Source organism: Bubalus bubalis, chromosome 2, assembly GCF_019923935.1.
Source record: "Bubalus bubalis isolate 160015118507 breed Murrah chromosome 2, NDDB_SH_1, whole genome shotgun sequence".
NCBI classification, from domain to species: domain Eukaryota; kingdom Metazoa; phylum Chordata; class Mammalia; order Artiodactyla; family Bovidae; genus Bubalus; species Bubalus bubalis.
In genome coordinates, this window is record NC_059158.1 from 96454925 (window position 1) to 96481534 (window position 26610).

General features: G+C 37.7%; 1 protein-coding gene across 2 annotated transcripts; it reads left to right on the forward strand.

Annotated features, from left to right (window-relative positions):
* Window positions 1-26610, forward strand: ARL5A (ADP ribosylation factor like GTPase 5A). 2 transcript variants are annotated; one of them, XM_006071091.3, is made up of 6 exons: window positions 9-378; window positions 10781-10841; window positions 11954-12101; window positions 13844-13927; window positions 18893-19044; window positions 22044-26610. In XM_006071091.3, the coding sequence occupies exons 1-6, from the start codon at window positions 333-335 to the stop codon at window positions 22090-22092; spliced, it is 540 nt and encodes a 179-aa protein (XP_006071153.1). In that variant the 5' UTR covers window positions 9-332; the 3' UTR covers window positions 22093-26610. The 2 variants fall into 2 exon arrangements, with proteins under 2 accessions (XP_044791333.1, XP_006071153.1); XM_044935398.1 differs by lacking the exon at window positions 13844-13927 and having other exon boundaries at window positions 1-378.

Consider the following 26610-nt stretch of genomic DNA (forward strand, 5'->3'; position numbering starts at 1 on the left):
GCCCCGCGTCTCCCCCGCCCGCCTGGTCGCCGCCACCGCAGCCGCCCGAGAGGAGCTGGGGGAGGACGGTGGCCCGCGAGGTTCGTCGCACACAACGCGGCGGCGATGTCCGCGAGCCAGGCGGGAGCCGCGGCGGCAGCGGCGGGGCCTCGCGCACGGCACGGCGGCCTGGGCTTCGGCCTCCCTCCGGTTCCTAGGAAGCGGGCCGACGGCCAGCGCGGCAGCAGCAGCGGCAGAGACGGAGGCTCCGGCGCGTCTCTCTCCTCCCCTTGAGCCTGAGCCGGGGGAGGCCAGGCGGCCCGGGTGGCTGGAGAGGGGTCCGCTGCCCGAGAATGGGAATTCTCTTCACCAGGATATGGAGACTGTTCAATCACCAGGGTGAGGGGCTCGGGCCGAGCGCGTACGGGTGGTGGAGAGGGTCACCCGTGGCCGGGTGGGTGGGTGGGTGGGGGTCTCCGAATACTTCCGGAATGTGGGCGCTGCGGTAGCGCGCGTTCTCTGCGCTGAAGTGCGGGCTGTTGCGGCTGCGGGCCTGGGGCTGGTCGATCCCACTCCCAGCTCGGGAATGGTTCCCGACTCGCTGCCCTTTTGTCTTAGGAGACCTTCCTAAGAAATCCATTCCGCAAATACACCCATTGCTCCGATTTCTGTTGGGAGTGGAAAAGGTCTCTTGTCCCACGTTCGACGCCCCTTGAGTGGCCCAGCCTGGCTCACGTTTCCGTCCTTCGGCGATTGGGTTTGCACACCACGGAGAAGTACTAGGGTTCTCTGGGATGAAGGTTATAGGTTGTGGCCCCAAACGCACCCCTGAGCGACCGAGGATTGCAGAATGCGGAAAACATGAGAAATCTCTCTTGACTTAGCCAGTACATTCAGGTTTATGAGCCTTCCTTGCGCCTCCACCTCCCCGTTCCCCCCCCCCCCCCCGCCCCCCCCCCGCCTTTGGAAGATTCTTCTGCATCCTAAGTAGTGATGGTCCTCTCTCCGTTTGCCAGATTTGTATCTGTGTTTAAGGTTAAGCTTAAGGTCATTTTCCTACTCGTGTTTCTTGTTTCTTATTTAAGTAGAGGTTTTTATGGCTGGATTTAAAATGTTAAAGAATCACTGAAAGCACTTAAAAATCATAACCATGTGAAACATCTGTTAACTGTAAGTGACTAGTAAGTTACCAGATATGGAGTGTATTATCATAAAGAGATGCTTAAGTTCATCTAAACTCAAACATTACCTTGAAATACATATCAGATTTATTGACATTTGTTTAAAAAATAAGTGTAGAACTGGGGGAAAGAGGATGCAATTGTAACAAAAAGACAACACAGCCATTAAGATACAAAATAGTTACTGGTGTATTTTCATTTCTTTTTAACTCAAGTTGGGTGATTCATCATCCCGGCTGTCAATAACTTTGTGTTTTCCTCCTGTGAAGCTGATGTTACTGTCAAAGCCCAAAATTTTCCAGTAAAGACATAAATGACATACAACATCAACAACAACATCTATGGTGGCATCTATTATGTGCAACCGTCCCTGCTTCCTCCTTGGTGATCCAGCTGCTCCTACAAGAAGGCAATGGGAAGGGAACAGAACTGGAACTTGTGATCTCCAGTTTATCTTTTAAAAAATAAAGATGATAGTGTAGATCTCATGATACTAAATGGAAGAGCAACATTTCAAATGATTTTCAAATGATGTGGAGAATTTTCATGAACTGGAGAAAGCCGCTTCTAATATACACTGTCTCTAGCTAGCTGTTTCTGTTGAGAGAAGGGTGAATAGAAACCAGTCACTTAACCTTTGTCCATCTGGGTCTCACCTAGAGTAGCAGGATATCTTGACTGTATGACCATGGAGCCCACAAATCCTGAAAACTTAATCTGTAGGTCTTAAGAATTGAAACTTAACATTGCCATGATACTGGTGGTACTTATAGTAGATAGTCTATTTTAATGTTTAAATCCGTAGTTTGTATTATTTTTAGCAAAGCTAATATTTCTACTCTACTGTGAAATTTAGAAAGATTGTTAATTGATCTCTAATCCTGCAAGAAAAATTAGATATCTCCGTGTTATATTTTGAGTCAATGATAAAATTGTCTCGGTTAGTGAAGACAGAATTCGAACTTTGCCAGCAGCTACTTGACAGTACTAGATAATGATGTGTGCTTTGTTACCACTAAAAATCACTGAGTCGTGTTCTTATTACCTCTATTATGTGGTAATTTTTGACTGGACCTTTTTTTTCAGTATTGGGAAATAGTAAGACATTAATGAAGTTCTAAAAATTTAGATGTCGGCATTATGAAAATATGAATAAACTATTTCCTGTTAAATGATGTGATTGTCTTATCAGCAGGGTCACTTTAAATCTATCAGGTACTTGTTGGTCTTTTAGTTGTGTATTAAACTTTGTTTTACCTCCAGAAGATGCAGAACACAGTCCTATGTTCTTTTCACATAAACTCTTGGAAGGAAGTTTTGAGGGATAAGAGAATTTGCTATGATGATGAAACAAACTGTGTGATATCTCTATCACCCTTTAGACCAGCTTTTTCAATTTAAGCTTAGTTAGGTTGAGTACATAGTGAAAACTAATTGTATATTGCTCAGGCTTGAAAACCCAGAGGTTGCATTTACGTGATACTTTAATAGGGTCAAAAGTTTGGCTTAGATGCTGTTGTATATATCATTTTTTAAAGTTTCTACTATAGAAACTTTGAAGTAGTTTTTTGAAGTAGTTTTTCCTTTCTCCTGAAAATAGGAAACTGAGGTACTAGTGGAATGATTTTCCTAGATGATGCAACTAAATACTGCAGAAATATTTTGCTGGCCTTAAAGAAATGACTGGCATCGGTTTTTCATGTGAATTCTCCACCCTCCCCACCGCCCCGCCCCCATCGCCATTGCTGTTTTTCAGTTACTAAACTGGAAGTCTTTACAACTTTAGGGCTTGGAAGAGTTGCCACTAGTACCTTTTGGTATAGAAGGGCTTATGATCAGAACTCCATTTGTTCATTGAACAAGTATTTTGAACACCTGTTTTGTGCTGGGGTCTGTTGTAGAGGGCTTCCCAGGTGGCGCTAGTGGTAAAAAACCTGCCTGTCAATGCACGGAGACAAAGAGATGCGGGTGGGGTAGACCGAGAACAAAACAGACAAGACCCCCTGCCTTTATGTGGGGAAATAAGCTAACTTTGTCTTTATAGATAAAATAATAGCAGTTAATATTGACTTGCAAGGTTAGGGTCTGTGTGTTTCATGCAGCTAATTTAGTCTTCACTTAATTGATTTACTCTTAATAAGAACCCTGTGAGCCTGATAGTCTCCAGTTTTTAAGACAAAGAAACATTAGGTAATTTGTTTCAGGCATTACAGTTAAAAGTAATAGAGCTTTGGTGCTAAGTTGCTTCAGTTGTGTCTGACTCTTTGCTGCCCCGTGGACTGTAGCCCACCAGACTCCTCTGTCCATATGATTCTCCAGGCAAAAATACTGGAGTGGGTTGCCATTTCCTTCTCAAGATTGAACTTGAGTCTCCTGCATCTCCTGCATTGGCAGGTGGATTCTCTACCGCTAGTGCTACCTGGGGAGCCCTTTTAGATTGAGACTTTAACCAGGATCATCTAGTGCCTGAGTTGGTGCCCTTGAAACCTAACAAAAACTTCTTTGTATAAGAAGGATTCATGTTAGATAAAAGGAAGAACTTTTAGACTCATGTGAACTGTGAAAGAAGTTATGAAGTTTCCTCATGGGGAGCATTGTTTCATTCTCCTGATTAGCTCACAGAAAAGGAATGATCCATTGTGAATGAATTCTGTAGAAGCTGCCGGTGCCACAGGACCTGGTGCTGGGAAAGCCACCTCTGCTTCTGTTGTTCTTTTCATTGTGTGGGAATTCAAACATGTAAACGAGCACCTATAGAAGCTGAGTAGCCAAAGGGGTGAACTGTACCAGTTATTAAAACTTTAGCTCCAAACTCACCTTTTTTGTGTGCTCTGTGCATACAGAGCTGGGTCCTTAAACACTAGTCTTTTAAAGGCAGGGTGTCAAGCTTTGTTGGTAGGTGGCACTGCAAGAGGAGGGGGTTTTCTTTCTGGATTCGATGTGCCTCTCAGCAGGCCCTCTCCGGCTCCGTGCAGTGTGGACGCCTTCTCCAGCCGCTGGCTCTTGCACTGTCTAGTGGTCACAGCAGCTTCCTCTAGTACCCACTTCAGTTGGTTTCAGAATGGAGGTCCTCCAGGGAAACACTTCCCAATGAACAGCTTTCCCCAACATGCTAGAGGGAGGATTTCCAGAAAGATCCACCGGCGAGTCCACACAGCTACTTCTCTGACATTCAGTGAGCCAGGGCCAGGCCCTCAGCAAGGTCTGCATCTCAGTCCTGGGGAGTTGTGGGGAGAAGCCCTGTCTCAGTCCTGGGGTGGTGAAAGCGCTGTGTATTGTCATTCCTTTAATCTTTATTGTTACTTCTTGTTAGCCAGTCCCTCATTACTCCAGTCCTCTGGAGTAGTTATTTTCAAGTTCAAATTGCTATGTGGTTTCTGTTTCCTAATTGATCTCTACTTTTTTCATGTATAATTGTTGCTTTTCATTCAGCAAAGATTTTTGTCCCCCTCCCCCCACCCCCGCCCCCAGCTGAAACTTCACTACCATTGCTGCAAGTTGCAAGTTTATTTTCAAACTTCGTTTTTTAAATTGATGATGCTTTTAGATTTTGCAAATTGAATTTTTAGTATAAGGGACTTTATCGGTTATCTCCCTTCTAACCTTTATGTCTTCCAATTTTGATTTATTTATTCATTCATACTTTATTAAGTACATGATTTACTCTAGATTCTGTGTTAAGACCTGTGAAAACTATAGTATACCTGACAGAAATGGGACTTTTTGTTCTTGTGAGACAGAATCCTTGGGACTTAGTTTGGATATGAGGTCAGAATGAAAAATCAGGGTGACTCGCAGTTTATCTGCCTTAGTATTTGTGTTTTCTAGCTTTGGTATGATTCACAGAGATAGAAGTTCTCCAGGATAATGAAGACTTTTTTTTCCTTTGCTTAATTTACTGACTGGTAGTTGGCAGGATATATATTGACTTTTAGAACCTGTTAGTAAATAGAACTGGTAGGCTGCCTGAGTATATCAGAAGGAAATAAAGAAGGGAAACAAGCATTTTGATGACAAGAGTCAAGTATTGATTGGGAGACTAAAGCCCAGGTGATAATGCAAAATTCCATCCAGGTACTGTGACAAGTGTACGGTTGTTTGGGCTTATCTGAAAAACTGCAAGAATGCTGTGGCATAGATACTCTAAAAGAAAAATCATACTAAGTAGTAAACTTGTCATAAATCACATGCATCAAAGCATTGAAACAGCCAAAAGTTTTGTTACATTTTCACATGATAACTGTCTCTTGTGTACACATTGTATTTTAGGTTCTATGTAGTATTTGTTTTGAAGTGCATTGTAACACTAGCTGGAATATGTGTTTTTCATAGAAGGCTCTTCTATCCTGGTAGTGAGAGAAACAGGTTGCAGTGGTGAAAGAATCTAAGGCTATTCAGAGAAGGCTGATGATTAGAAAGTGTGAATAATCTAACCCTATAGTTGGGGTAAACCAACTCTTCAGCTTTGACTTGGCACCCTTATCTTTGAGCCCATTGCACAATGATGTCTTAATCTTATAGTTCTCACTGTGACGCACATGCTATACCTCAGACTTAGGAAGCTATTGAGAATAGCCATGGTGCTTTATTGTAAAAACACAGAAATTCAAATAGAGAAAAAACAAGTCTTGGGAGGGAGTAGATATAAGTTGGTATTGAACGTGACTTGTGGGTGTTAGAGATGATGAGGTGAAGGGCCTCTGGCTCGTGGCCTCACTGGACTGTCCTGATCTTAAGACTGAGCCACAGAACGTGGGGCTCCCCAGAGGTTTTCTGAATTCTGCACATGTTTGACGGAGAAGGCAATGGCAACCCACTCCAGTACTCTTGCCTGGAAAATCTCATGGACAGAGGAGCCTGGTGGGCTGCAGTCCATGGGGTCGCTAAGAGTCAGACACGACTGAGCGACTTTACTTTCACTTTTCACTTTCATGCATTGGAGAAGGAAATGGCAACTCACTCCAGCGTTCTTGCCTGGAGAATCCCAGGAATGGGAGAGCCTGGTGGGCTGCTGCTGTCTATAGGGTCGCACAGAGTCGGACACTACCAAAGCGACTTAACAGCAGCAGCACGTTTGATACGAGATCCTTTTTTCTTTTTAAAATATTTTAGCTACTAAAAAACCTTCATGTGTTCAAATATGTTAGCTTGTATTTCCTTGATTGACGTTGGAAATCTGCTTTATGTCTTAAGAGTTTGGGGGCATATTTGCATATTTATGCTTTTGTAAGCGATGGTTATTCGCTGAGTTTGTAAAATTAGTTAGAAGAGGGAGGTTGTTTCCAGTATGGAGAGTGGTTTGAGCTGCTCTTTACTTCGTCTCTGAATATCTCTTGACACTCTTTTCTCCTGTTTATTTTCTACCACACCAGGCATGAATTCTCACCCTGTATCATCCACTATGCCTTCTCTCCCTAGTGTGCTGCTTTTATTTCTAGGCACTAGTGAAGAAAGACTTAACAAGACTTTACATCTTTATCCACCAAATCATGTGACCTAATTTCGTCTTATTCTCTAGTTCATTCATTCAGTGGCTTGTAAAAGACATTGTATCTTGAAGCTGTTCACCCCATCCTATCTTCCACTTGTGTCAGGAGAAGATGAAATCCCACTGTGAACTTCTTGTGCCATCTGCTTTATCTCAGTGTATGTGTGTTATTGCACGGTGGTTGGTTCACAGTAGTTTGACTTTATCAAGTTCATCTTGTGGTCAGGTATGACACAGAATCCTTCTTTATTTTTTTTTCTTTTTTTGCTTAGTTAGTCTTTCCTCACAGAAATGGTAGAAAATGTGTTTGAAATCAAGAAATAAGTCCTATAGGGCATGGCTAAATTAAGGAGACCACTTTAAAAACAAAACCAGGTAGGGTTTTCCCCTAAAAGCAGTTACCCTAGGAGGCCAGATAGTTTTCTACTGATAAGTCCTATTGTTACTTTTTGAAATACCTTTTGAAACTACTTTTAGAATTTTTTTTAGAGGCATATTTGAAAGTCATCATTTAGGGATCACACCTCATTTAATAATGAAAAGGTAACACTCATCTTAACTGCTTTTTACCTTATGACCGAGATGATACCACGTGACTCCCCTCCCCTTTTAAAATCAAATTCATCTTCAGGGGTTAAACGGCGACCATTGGGAGTGTTCAAAACAGTGTGTCTCAGGCTCTGAAAGCAATTGCAAGAGAAAATTGCAAAATATTTTGAAAAATGGCAGCATGGTTAGATTAAGTGTTTAACCACCTTTAGGGACTAAGGACCTTGCCAGAGATAGTACTATTGTATTTGTGATCTCTCTGTGTAAGATTCATATACACACACACATTTTTTAGTTACTGTGTAGTTATGTATCATAGATCCTTGCCCAAATTTGTATTGGTTTTGCCCCTATTAATTTTGTACTATTTTTAGAGTACCATTTCTCTCATTGGTCAGGGTAATTGTATTTTCTTCCTGAGTACTGGCAAGTCTGTCTAAATTTAGTGCTGCAGCTAATACAAAGAGGTTAACAAAATAACGTTCCTAAAACTTAAAAATAAGCTGATGTTTTATTAATTATATTATTAAAAACTGGTATTCTATTCAAGTGGGAAACTAAAAACTCACCTAAGTCAGAGGTCAGAAAATAGCTCATTGTGAATTCTGCTGGTATTAAAATGTTTATAATTGCTAGTATTACTAGAACTGAAAAAGATATCTGTCATCAGAGAGGAAGTGCTCAATTTGAGGACATAGAAAAATGTAGAGTCAGGCAGAATTGCCATGCCATTTAAAAACTTCCCGGGTATAAAGGTCCCCTGCTCCAAGGACTCAGTAATCTGGCCCTGTTCAGGTGTGACCTTCCTGTGAAGATGGACTTGCCACTGCCTTTCTAAAACTCCTTTGAGGAAGCCCATGCTTCTGATTTTAATCCGGTCACCCTGTAGTTTTCCTCAGGAAGAAACTCCACTTGTCAGGTAGTTCTCATTTTCTCGGTTCCTTCACCCTAGTCATCTCTAAAGATGAAATAGACTGGGCCCTGCATTTTTAAAATGACTTCTAAGAACCTGTTTTGAGGAGCATGGTCATGTCACTTTAGGACTCTAGTGGTTCTAAGCTGCCTGCTCTTCAAAGATATGAGTGGCTGGACAAAATTGATTTTATTAAAACTTTCTGGGATTTCCCTGGTGGTCCAGTGGTTAACACTGCACTTCTACTGCAGGGGGTGCAAGTTCAGTCCCTGATTGGTGAACAAAGATCCCACATGCTGTGAAACCTAAAAAAGAAAGCACTGGCCTGCTAAAGTATATTATTTAAAGCCATATTTTTTTCTGTTTACTTGATCTTCATATTTTTGTGTAACAGGAAGTACCTATATAACATTAGAAATTCCTCTTAATGGTAAGTGTTGTGTTTGGAAAACATCTACCACCTGACTGCAAAAGCTTTCTCTTGAAGAGCTCCTTTATCCTTAACATTTCTTATTTATAGAATGAATATTAATTCAGCATTTATTATACCAGAAAAGTTGCAGTTACTAGGAAGTACCCTTGAAGGGTGCCTCATTAAACTGAGATGATTAGTGTTCATGTAAATCATTATAAGTGCTCTGTTAGAGGTGTGGCAGAAGAGCAGGAGAAAGTGATTTTTCTTGGGAAGCTATACCTGAAAGATTAGTAGGAATTCTTGAAATGGAGAATTGGAGATGATAATTCCAGCACAGGCAAACACCATGAATAGAGGTAGAGAAATGTTTGCTGTGGATGTAGGTAGCAGCTTATGTAGGAAGAACAACTTGAACTCCAGCTTAGATGCCTGATGGTCACGGTGAGGGATAAAGCTGAAGCATACTCATTTGGGACTGGCTTTGTATACAAGGCTTAGAACTTGTACTTTGCTTTCCTGTCAAAGTGGAGAGCCATCATTTCATTATCAGCTTTATAGTGTAGAAAAATTATTCAAGAAACAACAGGAAGATGGATTGGAGATAGTCCAGTTAAGTACAGTAAGAGATGAGGAGGACTGCAGCTAGGACAGTGGGGAGGAGGTAGGTTCAGAATATATTTTTGAGGGAGAGTAGAACTTGGTGACACATTAGATGTTGAGGTTGAGGGACTCCAAAGGCATCTGAAATAATGGTAATACCGGTAAGCAAATAAAGTAAGATAGAATCAGGAAAAGGTTTGAAAATTGGGTTTGGGGATGTTGTTGAGGGGCACTGTATCTATCCACTAAGATTGGAGCTTAGGAAAGATGTGGGAACATGGATTAGGAACTGTCTTTCTTGGTAGTGGGCACTGCCCAAGTGCTGTCGTACTTATACAACCCTGAAAGATAGTATTGTCCCTCCCTGTTTTACAGTGAGGAAGCTTAGGGTTAGAGGAATAAGTCATTTGCTCAATGTCACACAACCACATGTGTTTTCCCATCTTGCTTCTGTTATCTGTTGCTGTGTAACAAGCCAGTTCTCCTAAATTTGATGACTTAAAGGAATTATTACTATCTCTAATGGCTCTGTGAGCTCACTGAGCCCAGCTAGGAAGTTCTGGCTTGGGGCTCATTTGATTACAGTTGGATGACAGCTAGAACTGGAGTCATCTCCGGCTCCACCTGGCTGCATATCCAAGGGGGCTTCTTTGTGTGTCTGGCATCTCAGAATGGTTAGAACAGCTGAGGGCAACTGTGCGTCTCCCGGGCTTCCTCACTCATGTGCACAACAATCCTGGGGTGGTCGGACTTATTACCTGGTATCTGGCTTACTCCAGGGGGAGTTGTCCAAGAGCTGGGCAGCAACTGCAAGGTGTGAGATGATCCAGGTGTGGAAGTCACACAGTCACTTCTGCATCTTGTTGGTTAAAAGCAAGTCATCGGACCCGCCAGGATTTAAGGGGGCATGAATATCCAGACCATCTTTGGAGATTAGCTTCCTCCATGCGCTACTGTCTTTGGGAGTCGTTTTTAGACTGGATGACAATAGATGGGCCCCAAGATACCTTGCTAAAATGTGAAAGGAATGCAAGAAGACAGCATGAGTGTTTGAAGGAGGACCCAAGGAAAAGGAGTTGGTGGAAAAAATAAATCAAGAGACAGAGGAAGAAAAAGTTGGAAAAAGTGACGCTGTAGAAGCCAAGGGAGCAGGGAGTCCCTGCCACCATAGCCATAGGTCCTTACATTTGATTAGAAGGACCCTGTGGTTCACACGTGCTCAGATACTTAGAGATGCCTGCTGACAGCAGCTTTAAAAGGCAGCCCTTTTTCTCCCTGCCGTTCACCCACCTCACCTGTACATACCCCATTAATGCCTTAAATTCACATTTAGAATTTAAGTAACTTAGTCCAGTGTGAAACATTAACAAGTTAAGTCTTACATAAATTGTTGTGATTGCATTTGGAATAGTTGACTGAGAGTTGGCTTCCAAGGAGTGGAAAGAATGTAGTACGTCTGGCTTCCTAGACAGGTGAAACTTATCTACGCAGAATGAGGGGTTAGACCAATAATTCTTCTCTTGCTGTGATGTTCTTCTGAGTTACAAAAGGAATAAAATGCCATACACTGAATTATACCATGGCTGAAAAGAGTAGATGAAATGGGAAAATTTTAAATTTTTGATTAATAAATCAGTTTTTTTTTTTTTTTCCAGAGCACAAAGTTATCATTGTTGGGCTGGATAATGCAGGAAAAACTACCATCCTATACCAATTGTAAGTACTAACTAGCTAAAAAATTGTATCTTTTTGTATATAGTTACTTTCTCTGCCTGAGTGATACTTAATTAGCGAAAGCAGTAAAAAATTTTTATGGAATCCACATTACTCTGTAAGAAGGCAGGTTGGCCATGAACCAGGAGCCCAATTTAAGCAACTGCTTCTAGAGAGCTAGAACTTTATAAGACGTTGAGAGTGTTGTTCAGTTGTTTGCTTATAGAGAGCAGACAAATATTTGTTTCTGTAGTTTCTTGGAATGAAACTACAAAGTGTTCCAGCTAGTCCATTACCTAGTTCCACCTCTGTTTGAACTCTTCATTCACTCTTTTTTTTTTTGAAGTTTCAAAGAGCTTTATTGTTTTCATACAACACGTGATAGTGATGTATTTCAGGTTTTACCAAAGTGTGCCATCTTAAAATTAGGGATGGTTCATATCTATGATTCCAGAAGTATAGTAGTTTTTTCAACATAAAGAGTCCAGCGTGTGTATTTGTTAGTATTCTTCTGAACATAATTTATTTATGTGTGGTGGTGGTGGTGGTGTTTAGTCGCTAAGTCATGTCTGACTCTTTTGCGACCCAGTGGACGGTAGTCTGCCGGGCTCCTCTGTTCATGGGATTTCTCAGGCAAGAATTCTCAAGAATTCTTCCAGAGAATCTTCCCAACTCAGGGATCAAGCCTGCGTCTCCTACTTTGGCAGGTGGATTCTTTACCACTGAACCACCTGGGAGATCCTACACGTGTGTGTAATATATGTATAATATGTAGTATCCTGTTTTTATTTATTTATTTATTTTTATTTGAAGTACAGTTGCTTTACACTGGTATGTCAGTTTCTGCTCTGCAGCAAAGTGAATCAGCCATATATACATATAACTCCACTTTTTGGATTTCTTTCCCATTTAGGTCACCACAGAGCACCAACTAGAGTTCCCTGTGCTATATATACAGTAGTGAACCCTTTGTTCACTCTTAATAAACCTAATGGAAAGGGGATATTTGGGTATAAAATATAAAAGGAGGTTATGCTGATTTATCCCTTAGTTGAAAAATATTCAAACAATCTAGTTTCTTTGTTGATTGTGGTATATTTGAACTTTTCCCCCAGTTCTATGAATGAAGTTGTGCATACGTCCCCAACAATAGGAAGTAATGTAGAAGAGATAGTGATTAATAATACACGTTTTCTAATGTGGGATATTGGTGGCCAAGAATCTCTTCGTTCTTCCTGGAACACTTACTATACTAACACGGAGGTATGTTTCTTAATATACTAAGTCTTTTGTGAATATAATACTTGGGAAATACTTTCTAGATATGAACTCTTAAAGTTATCTTTTTGAAATATCACAGTATATTAATATTACTATAAATAGACTTTAAACATAATGGAATCTTTAATTCCCTCTTTCAGGGTCATTGTTCTGTATATCCAGTCTCATTGAACTGTAAGAAGAATTGGTGATTGATTAGTCTGATTTTATACTGATCCCAGAGCTTGTCTTAAATAATTGTTTTTCTAAAGAACTCCATTTCATAGTTTGTAACTTCATTTCTTTAGTACTATTTACTTGTGTCTGTATAGAGGAAATCCGAGTTAAATGAGGGGACTGGTGGTTTGAGTCCTTGTTCAGTAATTTTACTGTGTATTTTCTTTTATGCAATGCAATTGCACATTAAAGAACTCTTTTTATTATAAAACAGTTTAGATATAGTCATATGTTTTATTTACATATTATTTGCCAAGAGGAAATTTCTGACATTTGAGATCTTTACTGTATAGACCTTGTAAGATTAAAGGCTATGACATTTGTTTTTGTAGTGCTGGTTATAAGTTAATAAGTCTCCAACTGTATATATGGATGAGGCACTATTAAATGTCTCTAATGACCTGATTCCCTAACACTCTGTTAAGAATTTGATCATGTCTTTTGGAGAAGGAGGAGTATATATATGATTAGTATCCCCATATAAAATGCTGCATGTATTGTAAATTCATGCCAACATCTTGAAAATCAATAGCTTTATTGAAAGGTTTAGAGTAGGACATGTCTTAGAGCAATATAACCACATATCAGTAAAGTCTCAATGAGAGAAGAGGTCAAGTAGCAGTTCTCTTATCCATCTGCATTGTGGTTGATGAAATCTGAAGAATAGAAAAGATCCTGAAGATTAAGTGGTTTGTTTGGAAATGCTAGTTCTAAACAATATTAGTGCATACTAATAATAGGCAGTCAAAATTAACTTGGGCATAACCAGTGCCATCATAAAGTGACTATACCTGCTCCTGTTTCCCTGGTGCCTTTTGGTGCTCATGGAGTTGAAGGAGGGGCCATTGTAGCTCAGTCCTGCACAGCTCCTTTATGAGTGTTTGCATCTTCTGATGCTGGTCTCATCAACAGTTCAGGAAAGAGCTGAACTGATTGTGCTTGCAGTAGCAGGGACCACTTATATAAGGAAGAGGGCATGGTTTTAGATACAGATTTATTCTTTAAATTTGTTGATTTTTTTTTTTGAAAATTAACTCTCATATTACTTTATTCTCATGCACCTGCCCTTTTAGATTTTTAAATTGACATTAATAAATAGTATCTGTCTAGAAGTAACTTAAATTTTGGGCCATAATATATTTTTGTCTTACGGACTTACAGTGCAAATAGAATTAAGATATTAGATATGAATTAAGATATTATAGAATTAAGATACTAATTTAGAAAACATGTTATATTTTGCTTAGTTTATTAGCAGAACATTCTAATAGAATGATGACATCATATTGTCTTTTGTTTTCTCTTAAAAATCAGCAAATATGTTTGAATTAAAGATTAGACCTTTAGGCTTCACAATGTATAGTGGGTATCTCTGGTTTTCAATAATACTATACCATAAGGTTCTAATTTCTTGATAGATGTTAGACTGTAAATCAAATACATACTTGATAAATTTTACAGATAGCAAATTATGTAATCACTAATGACTTTTTTTGTAATTATTTTAGTTTGTAATAGTTGTTGTGGACAGTACAGACAGAGAAAGGATTTCTGTAACTAGAGAAGAACTCTATAAAATGTTAGCCCATGAGGTAAGTAGGATTCTGGCATTAGATGTGTGTTGGGGGGATATTTCTATCACATTTTTTACTTTATATTTTCTCATGGGGATGCTATTTCAGATTTTCGGAAAAAATTATTTAGCTACTGAGTTTGTAATTTTGACACTTTCCAATTCGGAAGTGTATCTGAAAGCAGTAGAAAGATTGTGGAGTCACTTGTAGATTTTTAAATCCATTTATCTTGAATAAATTTGGTTTAGAAGTTTTCCTGGACAAAAAGATCTAAAGTGGCTTTCATTTTTCATTTTAAATTGATTAATCATACAGAGGATTATCATTAAGACTTTACAGCGTCTTATTTCTAAGACACACAGCAAGTTCTGATGATAACTTAGTTATCTGACTAGTACTTAAATTTGTTGCCCTTTAGTCTCTGATATTTTTCCCTCAGCTGAATAAAACTATGTAACTAGCCACATTTTCTTAGCCCTTGAGAAATATAACTGTTAACATAATTTGAGAATTAAATGGACTGAATAATATAGTCAGTGATGATAATAGTAACTATAAAATCATATATTATTTGTAATAGAGTTGTACCTCTGTGTTAGCAGTTTTGTTTCTAGGATGCCTGTAGGTACCAAAATCCAAAGATGTTCAAGTTCCTTGTATAAAATGGTACAGTATTTGCATATAACCTATGCACATCCTCCTGTATACTTTAAGTCATCTGTAGATTGCTTATAATATCTAGTACAGTGTAAATGCTATGAAAATATGCAGCAAATCCAAGTTTTGCTTTTTGAACTTTCTGGAATTTTTTTCCCTGAATATCTTCAACTTGAGGTTCATGTGACTGCAGAACCCATGGATAAGGAAGGCCAACTGTAGTGGCATCTGATTATTTTCACTTGCCTTTTATCACAGATGTTACTTTCTCAACTCAAAGGTGGTAATAGAATAGTAAATACTTTAATGTGTTGTATAATTTTTATTTGAGTGTAATTTTAAGGAAACTGGGATATCTTTGTAATGACGTTTTATATTAGTTTTAATACTGATTCAATGGCCTCCTTTTGTGATTTTTGTTAAGAATTTTGGTATGTTTCACATGTAAGGAAACTTGGTGAAGTAGTTATGTAAATTGGAGTTTCTGTTTTGCTTGTGGTGGTCATATCCACCAAGATGCTATTTTGAACTGATTCTAGCAGCTGTTAAATCTTTGGAATTTTAAAAAAAAAAAATTCATCTTGCCTTTGTACATGTATTTAACAATTTTCAATTCTAGTTTGAGAAAGAGTAAACAATAAAAGAGGCATGAGCTAAGGATTTTTAAAATTTCCCCTTTGCATTTTACAACAATGCATCATTCTTCAGTTTTTACCAAAGAGTTGTTCTATTGTTGTTTTATGAAGACTTTAGAAAAAGAAAAATAAGATGCAAAATGTATTTGTCTCTTGACTATATTTTTTACTCTGTTAACAGGTAGCCTCCCTATTTGATTCTTACTCTAATTGGCCAATATGTAGGACATCAGTATTATAAAAAGTCCAGAGAGTAGGGCTCGAACAGAGTTGTTGGATTTTATGAGTTGAGTCATTAACTTGCATAGATAAATTAACCTCGTCTTTTATGGATTAGCACACTGAGGCCCAGTAGTTTATGTGACTTGATGAGCTTTTGAATTTAAGCATTCACATCATTCAGGCTCTTCGCTAGCTGCTGTTGAGTCACTTCAGTCGTGTCCGACTCTGTGCGACCCCATAGACGGCAGCTCACCAGGATGCCCCATCCCTGGGATTCTCCAGGCAAGAACACTGGAGTGGGTTGCCATTTCCTTCTCCAATGCATGAAAGTGAAAAGTGAAAGTGAAGTCGCTCAGTCATGTCCGGCCCTCAGCGACCCCATGGACTGCAGCCTTCCAGGCTCCTCCATCCATGGGATTTTCCAGGCAAGAGTACTGGCGTGGGGTGCCATTGCCTTCTCCACTCTTCACTAGGAAAAATAGTAAAAGCCAGAAATAGAGCCTAGCTGGAAAGTGAAAGAAGGGATGAGATTACCAGAAAAGAAAGGAATTATAGGTGAAATTGGGAACTAGAGTTAAGTTACTTAATAGGGTCAGGAAGAGCCAATAGGCAGAGTTCTGGGGAGGAGCTTCCAGCTCAAGGATGAGAATTTGTGAATGAAAAACAAATTCCGACATGGGTTAGGTCAAGTGCTTCATGCATACCACAATAAACAACAGTCTTCTTATCATCACCAGTAATGATTCTGTGTATTACAAAATACAGAACTAGAGCATTTAAATACATTTCTGAAAGCTTCATCTTAAATGAAGCGCAAAAACATTGAAACTCATGAATTTTTTTTTAAATTCCAAAGACGAAAGAATAGATGAATTTTATTTAGAATGACTCAACTTCTAGTAATTATCTTTACAAATGGAGTTTGAGAAACAAATTGACAACTATATATGGCATATAGACAATGCTAATAAGTAAATATGTCTGTGTGTGCTACTATTCATTTCCTTGACTAAACTAAAATCTATTTTTAGACTCTTAAGAACAGAAGTCTGTGGTATGGAGCAGAACTTTTTCAAAGTGTTTAAAATGGGTGATGTACAAAAGATCACCACTCTTTACCTTGTACTTTGACCTCTTGTTAAGTCAAGTAACAGCCTTAATCCAGTGTATCTCTTTTCTACTATTTAGCATAATGCATACTTTGTTGTGAGGTTATTTTAAGAAAAAGTAAAGGAAGACGTAATTTTCCTCTTTTCCTAAATATTTAAATGTAGATAACATAGCTTAAAAAAAAATCAAGAACCTTAAATAAAATTTGAGCCTTTAATATCTAGAAAAATTACATTCAATATGGGTTTTTTTCTTTTTTTTTTTAGATATTGCAGTACCTGGCTCTATTTCTTAGGTTTTCCAATTTTCAGTCTACGGGCCTCTCCAAATAATTTTGTTACTAAAAGTGATGAATATAGGTTACTTATAAATAGCATAAACTATGTGTCCTAACTTGTGCCAAATATTTCTGTTGTCAAGTATTTCTAAAGTTTGTTCCTTGAACATGCCAGCATTACCTGGCATGACCTATATAAAGATTGCAGCACATGCTGGCAAGAAGAGATAGTGAAACCTAAACGATAGGAAGATAGGAATTAAATCCCATGGAAAGTCCATCTACTCAGTGATTCAGCCATATATCAACTATTGATAACTATTCCATTTTCCAATTAGGATAAGAGAAAAAAAATTCATATACTTGATAATGCATATGAGCACTAGTTATAGGTCATCCCTTCAGCTTTTTGCCTTATATAAATAGGCAGGTGATCTGAACTATAGGTGAAAAATTGAATTGGAATTCTCTTGGGGGAGGGGTAGTATTTTTTTTTTTTTTTAATTTATTTGAAGGATAATTGCTTTAGAATATTGTGTTGGTTTCTGCCATATATCAGCATGAGTCAACCATAGGTATACATATGTTCCCTCCCTCTTGAACCTCCCACCCCATTCCACCTTTCTAGGTTGTCACAGAGCATGGGTTTGAGCTCCCTGAGTCACACAGCAATAAATAGGAACTCTTAGAACTTAATGTTTTCAGAGCAGTGGTCCCTGACCTTTTTAGCACCAGGGACTAATTTTGTGGAAGATGATTTTTCCACAGTCCCGCGGAGGGGAAAGAGATGGTTTCCTGATGATTGAAGCACATTACATTTATTGTGCACTTGTATTTCTATTATTATTACATCAGCTCCATCTCAGATCATCAGGCATTAGATTCCAGAGGTTTGGGACCCTCGTTCTAGAGTATCCCTTTCCTGACCAAGTTATTCAGGTAACTCTGTCCTTATCTGCAGTACTGTAGTGCCGTCCTGCAGAGGGCACTGTAACTAAGTCAGTCTCATTGTTTATGTAAAGCATGCAGCAGAACTCCTTTTAACCAAGTAAGAAATTTACTACTTCTGTTGTTTGTTTACTTCAGAAAGAATGAAAAGCCATCGAGACTCTATTCTAGCAAGAGTAAAATAATATGGAACAATGCTTTAAACCTACTAAAGACTCTTCCTTCAAACACACAAACACATGATTGAAACCAAAATATTCTCACTGAGATCCCTGAAAAGAAGATGGCATTTAACAGAGCTGGGAACACTTGCAGACATAGCACCAAAACCTTAGTTTTCTCTGTATCTCTTAAAATATATAGGCAGAGTTTTATGAGAGTTCAGTCCACTAGTTGAGTGGATCCATCATGGTTTCTTAGCCCAGTATTTACGAATGGACTTTAGGATATTTGTGAACACCCTAAAATTGTACAAAAACTTTTTTGGGCATATATACATACGTACATTTTTATGAGGGAGAAGTCCATAACTCTCCTTAGATTTACCAAGGAAGCTCCACCTAAAGTATAGGTTGGGCAAGAATTTTGAAAAGCTCTTGAGTGCCACGCTAAAGAGTAATTAGGGTTGGGGTGGTTGTTGTTTAGTTGCTAAGTCACATTTGACTCTTTACAACCCCATGGACTTAGCCCACCAAGCTCCTCTGTCCATGGGATTTCCCAGGCAAGAATACTGAAGTAGGTTACCATTTCCTCTCCAGTGGATCTTCCTGACCCAGGGATCAAACCTCTGTCTCCTGCATTAGCAGGTAGATTCTTTACCATTGAGCCACTTGGGAATCCTGGGGGAATGGTTAGACATGTATTAAATTGGAAGATGCGACTGTTAAATAGAGCACATAGGACCATAAAAATGTAATCTAGCACTGTAAGAAATATGTAAACACATGCAAGTATAGATTGATTAATTTAAATGTGTTCAGTTTGATGTTTACTTTCCATTATAAGAGCTGTGAGATACTTTTATGTAAAGTAGTTGAGACAATTTAGGTTACACAGATTATCATATATAATCTGTGAAGCTGGAAAGTGTTGAAAAAAATGAACTGACCTTTACAGTTTTGTTTGCTTTTGTAGGACCTAAGGAAAGCTGGATTGCTGATTTTTGCTAATAAACAAGATGTTAAAGGATGCATGACTGTAGCAGAAATCTCCCAGTTTTTGAAACTAACTTCTATTAAAGATCACCAGTGGCATATCCAGGCATGCTGTGCTCTTACTGGCGAGGGGTAAGATGTCTTCTTCATGAACATGTATTTAGCTTTAAAACATGTATTTCTTTTAAAAATCAAATATTTAAGGTTACCATGTACAGAACTTTGTGAGGGAGAGATGTAAGACACAGTCCACGCAAGTCAGGAAATAGTTCCTGCACTGTCGTTGAGACTTACATTCTAAGAAAGGAACTGGCACTTGCTGAGTATGTCCTGTGCCTTGTGTGCTTTCTATAGCGTGTATCATTTATTCCTAACAGTCATGTAGACCAGTTATTTTAAATTCATGTTTCATGCATAAAAAAGCTGAAATAGAAAATTTGCATGAGGGACTAGTTTGCAGATATGCTATCAGTGTTGCCAAAAGGAAGTTCCTGCACTTCAAAAAATAAGAGAGTTGGAATTGGAGAGAGTGTGGCAGAAGGGTCCTTGGCCCTGGAGGGAAGGGTGGTGCCTGCAGTAGAATTTTGCCCTAGTCTAATGCTCAGGGGTGAAAGGATTTCAAGCAGTCAGAGCTTGTCGGCATTGTTATAGGTAAGATATAAAACATAATGTTATATGAGGCATAGCTGCTGCTGCTGCTAAGTCACTTCAGTTGTGTCCAACTCTGTGCGACCCCATAGACGGCCGCCCACCAGGCTCCCCCGTCCCTGGGATTCTCCAGGCAATAGCTGCTGCTGCTGCTGCTAAGTCGCTTCAGTCGTTTCTGACTCTGTGTGACCCCATAGACGGCAGCCCACCAGGCTCCCCTGTCCCTGGGATTCTCCAGGCAAGAACACTGGAGTAGGTAGCCATTTCCTTCTCCAATGCATGAAAGTGAAAAGGGAAAGTGAAGTCGCTCTGTCGTGCCCGACTCTTAGCAACCCCATGGACTGCAGCCTTCTAGGCTCCTCCGTCCATGGGATCTTCTAGGCAAGAGTACTGGAATGGGGTGCCATTGCCTTTAGTGTCAATAATTCAGTATTTGGTTTACCCTTCTCTGTGACCTTAAAAAGAAGGGAATTTCTCCCACTGCAGGTAAATTCATGTCTATGCCTCAAAGCTTCTGCCCTTTTCTAACACCTGAAGAACCTGATCACCAAATTTAAGAACTAAATTGGAGATGAAGCCGAATCTTAGTGAAATAGAAGGCACCATTACCTGATTACAGACGTTTGGAAGAGCATAGTTATTAGAATCTCAAAAAAGCAAATCTGTTCATTAAAAAAAAAAAAATCAGACAACACCGACTATCCACATACTCATTTAAGTAAAAATATCTTCTACATAGTTCTTTGTTAAATAGTTTATATACATATATACATATAGGATACATATATAGATATTGGTGTATCTTTATTTGTATTATCTTTATCAAAAGTCTTAAAGCAAAAGCACTGATTATAATACTAAATCCAACAACAAAGATAAGTGATCTAGGACTGATAAAAGATTTAACTTGTATACTTTGAGTAATTGTGTGGAAAATATATCATTAGTTAGGATACATATGAATTCTGGCAGTTTTAATGTGTTAAGAACGTTACTTATTAAATTAATTTTTGTGGCAAAATATATATAATATAAAACTGGTAATTTAACCATTTTTAAGTGTACAATACATGGGCATTAAGTACATTCACAGTGTGATACAGCCATCACCCCCCTCTATTTTGAGTTCCAGCAGTTTTATTTTTAAAGGGGGACATCAGCAGATGATGCCATCTTTTCAGTTTTGGGTTTATGTGGTCTTCCATTTGCAGGAGTTAGCAAATGGAAATGTTTGGTTTAGGGGAAATGTTGTTTCCTGTGTAATCTGACCACCTTAGTCTTGGTTTTAGTATTGGTGACATTTAGACTCGCACCTGTCATTTGCTCACCTGCCTAAGGTCAGGCTCCCTCTGAAATATGGGAAGGGTTCTGGTCCTAGTACTGTGAAGATTAGATAATGGATATTAAATGCTCAGTGCAGTCTCTAGTTTGCTCTTAAGTAACTCCTGTACCTTTAACAGTGTAGAATTAATTAATTTACTCATTTTGTTATTGTATCATTTCCTGTGAGTAGTTGAAAGGTAACAAATTAATAGGGAAGAAGTATGGGCCTATACCAAAACAATCGTTTATTTACTTCATTGCCCTCTTTTCCTTCTTACTTCTATTGTCTTTACATTTTTAGACTTAGGCACAAAAATCTGAGTTCTGGCTTTTTAAGTATTAATATGGTAGCATTGTTTCTCGTATCTGTAAAACCTCCTCATAGATATTGATTGATGCTTCATAACAGTCCTTCATTTTGTTATATTTCCCTCTTGCTAAATAAACATTTAGATTCTTTTACCATAATAAGTGTCTCTTTCTATATTTTGGATTATGCTCAATTATGCATTGTTCAATGATAACTGGTGTTAGTAATATGAGATTTTATTTCCTTCAGATTTTTTTGATGTATAGATGTCACAAATACTACACGCATACTTGGTTTTAATAGCTGCTATATATTAAATATCCTGCCATTTCTACTTCATTTATATTGTGGGCATTTTGTGATATTGTAAAACACTCTTTGAAAGGAATTTTTTAATACATCATCATATGAATGTTCCATAATTTGTTAAATTTTTTCTCTATTGTCAGACATCTAGATTTTACTATTTCCTATTAAAAATGCTTTCATGAACAGTAATAATACATAAACATGTCTTTTATCTTTTTTAGGATATATTTCTAAAAGTAGAAAAAAAGGGTAGAGTGTTGGTATTTTAAGCATTTTTGATACCTCTTACTAAATGACTTCCGTGAACATTCACTATGTACTTATTGAGCTTCTCTTATGTATCAGGCCAGTACTCCATGCACTAGAGACATAACAGAACCAAAAATGTGCAGTTGTACTGTATGGAAGTATAGCACCCACGCTGAATATTACTGATTTTTCTAATCCTTGTTGTTTAGATAAAAAATGGTATCTTCTTTTAATTTGCTCTTCATAGCTTTTTAGTTGAGAATTTGATCAAGATATTTTATTTTCTTTATAGATTATGCCAAGGACTTGAATGGATGATGTCACGACTTAAGATTAGATGATCTCTACTGACCTCTTCTCATAGACTTTGTGTAAATGAATTGCTGGACTTTACCTGAAAGCTGCAAAAATTAATGGTTTAGATATATTTATAATAAACTGATTTAAACATTTAAACTTTTTCTATAAGAAGAAAAATTAAGACCACTTATTTGAAAACACAGATGAAGTTTCACCTTTCAATCTGCTTTCTTATTAGTTCCTTCCAAAGCAAGGTCTTAAAGCTGTGATTGACATTTTTCTCATAATGAATCCTCTCAGGACATTGTGTAGCCTGTGGTAAGTACAAAGGGAGAGGAAGACATTTTTAACTTTCAGAGCTTTATTATCAGTATAACCCTCCCTTGTTGAATGTTGTTCTCTTCCTGTTCCATTAAGTCAAAATACAAATCAGATACTCAGTTTCCAATATTTTAAAATGTAATTATGAAAAGTATTTTGCATAAGGTTGTGTATGTATTGTGTATATACCTCAAGTTCGAGTTAATGGCTTTGATTTATGTTCTTAAAGAAAAGCAAATAACACAAAAACTAATGCCCTTAGTTACAAACGTACTGGGATGAGTACTGGCATTGATGCTGAGTTTTGTTTTGTACTTCCCCTATGTTCTCTGTATTATACTAACCCACCCCCAAATCATTGAGCCGCTCTTTAAAAAAAAAAAAAGGAAAAAGCTTCACGTTGTGTCCCTAATTTTTTGTTGAGCAAATCACGTACATGGAAAGCTGTAATCTAGCTGAGTGGAGTATCTATTGTATTCTTAACTTAGTATTACTGGTGGACAGAATAGCACACTGAGCAGTTACCAGATTGCTCCCTTTATTGGACCTTATGCCATCTAAATTTACAGAGTGAATTGTTAATCCATTAATTGGCTGATCATTAATTGTGATTAAAATTATAAAGTGATTTTTTTTCAGCATTAATTGGAAACTGTTGTGTGAAATATGTCTACCAAGAGAAGTATCACACCATAAACATTGTCAAATAATTTAGCTACAATCTTCTTAGAGACCAAATCATATGTCAAGCATTTAAAGTGAATTTGAGATGAAAGGTGAAGCGTATTTTCTAAGCAGTGAAGATAATTTCTTAATTTGAAAATTTCTGATTTCTTATCTTAGGAGTTGAAATTATTTGAGGCTTTATTTGTGTCTAAGTTTTCTTTTATCATCTTAACACCACGTGAATGTATTGTTTGACAGTTATAAAATATGAATTTTTTTTAATGCTTTTAAGAATTTGGTTTAAAAATTGATCAACGTAATGTATTATTTTTATTAAGAAGTAACTTAGCCCCCAAACTTTTTATGTTTACTTGGGTATTTCTTTTTTCTGCATCTGAAAATCTAAGGTATTTCTGTTGTAACTGTAAGCAAACTTATCCTAAATATGTTAAAACATATTCTTGGGTACTATGTTGGTATATCTTTCATGCCCTGAAAATCTGGTGACTAGTGCAAAACTGGTGTGTTTTAGAATATTCAAGGGAAAAAAATTTTATTTTATTTTATTTATTTTTTTGGGGGGGGGATTTTAATACCAGCCTTTTAAATTTCAAAGATTTTGATGAGAAATAGTACATACTATAATTATTGACAAAACTCGGAAAATTCCTTTCTGTAAAATATAAAATACTCGTTATATAAATCCAAGTCAGGCATGGGAGATCAGTGTTTAAAATTATATGTTATGTTTTGTTTTATGTTCAAAATGCAAGCATAACACTTTAATATTTGTCAACTTCCTTTTGAAAAGTAAATCCTAAATTACTAACTTTAGTTGTTCATATGGCCTCATACTTTTTCAAATCACTATAAGGAATTGCTTGTATATTAAAAACCCAAATCTATTTTTAGATGTTGCAGTGTCATCAGAAACAAATACTCTGTAAAGTAACCCAGCAAATCCACACCTTTTATCCTTTTTGCCTTTCAGTTTGAGTAATAATTTAGTTCCTTGGATTGCTGCCACATCAGTTCAACTGTATACCTGCACAGTCTGTCCTTTGTCATCAAGGTGTTGGCCAAAATTTAATCTTAATTGGATGTTTAAAGCGTGTCTTAACCTTGTTACAATTGGTGTAGTGATTGACATGGCATCATGAGAATGCATGTATTCTTATGCCACGTTGATAAAACATGCTTTTTTGGTTATATCCTACCCTCCAGGCCAAGCATTAGAAATGAGATGGGTACCTTTATTTTTGTTGTTTTAGTCGCTAAGTAGTGTCTGATGCTTTTGTGACCCCATGTACTGTAGGGTACCTTTATACTTGTGCATAAAACCAGAATTACAGCAGAAAGTTTTTTTTTTTTTAATTTGTAATGTGAAAATACATCAAAATCATTTTAACAGTATTACTTCCAAATAACATGGAGCACCTCATGAATAGTCATATTGGCAATTTATATGTAGTTTTTAAGTGAAATTAAGCAAAGGGGATTGTTTTTGGTTTTTTAATATACTGCGTTTGGGTTAAACAAACATCTTATTTAGGGTTGTTATGCTCAACTTCGAAAAGAACAAAGCTCCATACCTCTGTTCATGTGACTGGATTTAAATATCCTATGTTTGATACTAATTTTGAAAATTGTGTAACTTCTGTCAATACCGTGATAAAAGGAACCATATTGCTAACTGCATTTAAATATGTTTAATTTTGTCATGTAGCATTTAGAAGGTATATCTTACACATTCTAATGAGGATCCTTGTCTGAAATTTTCCAGTTCTGTTTTCTTTGGCCCTCATGGATGGGCAAAGAATACATTGAAGGCTGGTGGTTTGGGGTGCAGAGGGAAGTGGGTAGGGAATATGACATTTTGCCTTAAGAATAAAAAAGTGCTTCACCTGCTCTCTGGCATTTTTAATGCAGGTAGTTAAAGTGATTTTAGAAGCACGGCATGAAATAGAAAGAGTTTCTGTTTTCTGGTCTTCAGGAAGTGCCTGGTAGGTAGTGACAGTGGGATCAGAGGAGTGCAGGGCACCAAGCAGAGGCAGGCAGTGCCTGAGACATGCTTGGCTCTTTTGTCTGAGTGTATAGCACTAAGGTGCCTAGAAATGGGATTCGACTGTCCCATCTCTTAGGTCCTTTACATTTCTTGCTGTGACTACAGCAACCACATACAGTACAGACAACCTCAGAATTTGTCTATATTAGTGTAAATAGAAAAACTGTAGACAACGTTCTAGTTTTCTCTGCAGGCCTTTTCAGGAATTTATCTGTCATGTTCTACTTTGTATATAGGGGATAGCAGCACATCCCAGACTATCTGTGAACTCTGGGGTTGTCTTCTCTCAATTGCCGAGTTGTATCCTGAAATGAATCCATCTTTCAAGGCTGAACCCTGCCACTGTCCAAGTATAATCTGGAACTTCTTGCTTTGGGATTGGCTTAGCTCAGCATCCCCTGCACTCCTTTCCCCATCAACAAAGATATGTTCTCTTGGTCCTGGAGATATTCTCAACTTTACCTATATCCATTATTCTCCAAACTCCTAGCCTCTAAGTTGGTTCTCTTGTCCTGTGCTATCCTCCACTGGCTTGATTCATTGATTTGCACTTTGCTTATTAGAGAGTATTGTCAGAGATGTTGAGTACATCACAAACTGGCTTGCTGTATGCACAGCACATAAATGCCTGCAGTAAAGTCCTTTAAATTATACTGTATTTAGCATTTTAATACTTCTTAACTTTAGCTTCTCACATTGAAAAGTAGATTCAGAAAGATAAGAGAAGTACCTAGACTGCCAGCTCCTTGAGCTGCTAGTTAGATGTGAAAGGGATTAAGTTATATACATGTATTCTCTTCCCATTACCAAAAATGAGGTATGTGTTAAATAATATCGGTACAAATAATATGAGGAGAAAGACGACAAACCAAATCATATATGTAGTGTTTAATCTGAAGCCATCCCCACATCCTTAAAACCATAAACCACATCCCATTTTCCCCCCTCTTGCTTAAAGAACAGAGGTAAATATTAACTGTCTAAAGGAATTGGTAACGAGACACTTATGGTTACAAACCAAACCTGTTGAAATGAACTTTAAAAAACATCAGAATTATCAGCCATCATGTTTCGACACTGTAAATGCAGATTTAATATAGAAAATAATTTTTTTAAAGTTCTGCTTATATAAAAATAATACTTCTATATCATGCTCCCACAAAGAATGTGTGATATTTAAGACCAGAATGGTGGAGTAAAGGAAAGAAAGAATTTAAAAACTTCGTATACTAAAGAATGACTGCTTCTATTAAACCCTAAACTTGTGTATGGAGTTATGAAGAAATTGTAACAGGATACAGTTGGGTTAATTATGCAATATATCTTACCAATTGTCTAGCCCTTGTGTATTGTTCTAAAAACTAAAGTTTGAATCTTTATGGTCTTGCCTGCTAGATATTATGTTCTTTGGTAGAGAATTCCCATAGTCTGTACTCAACAAGTGCCTAAAATTGATTTGTGTTGATTTTTAAGTCCATCTAATAAATTATATGTGTTTTCTATGGTA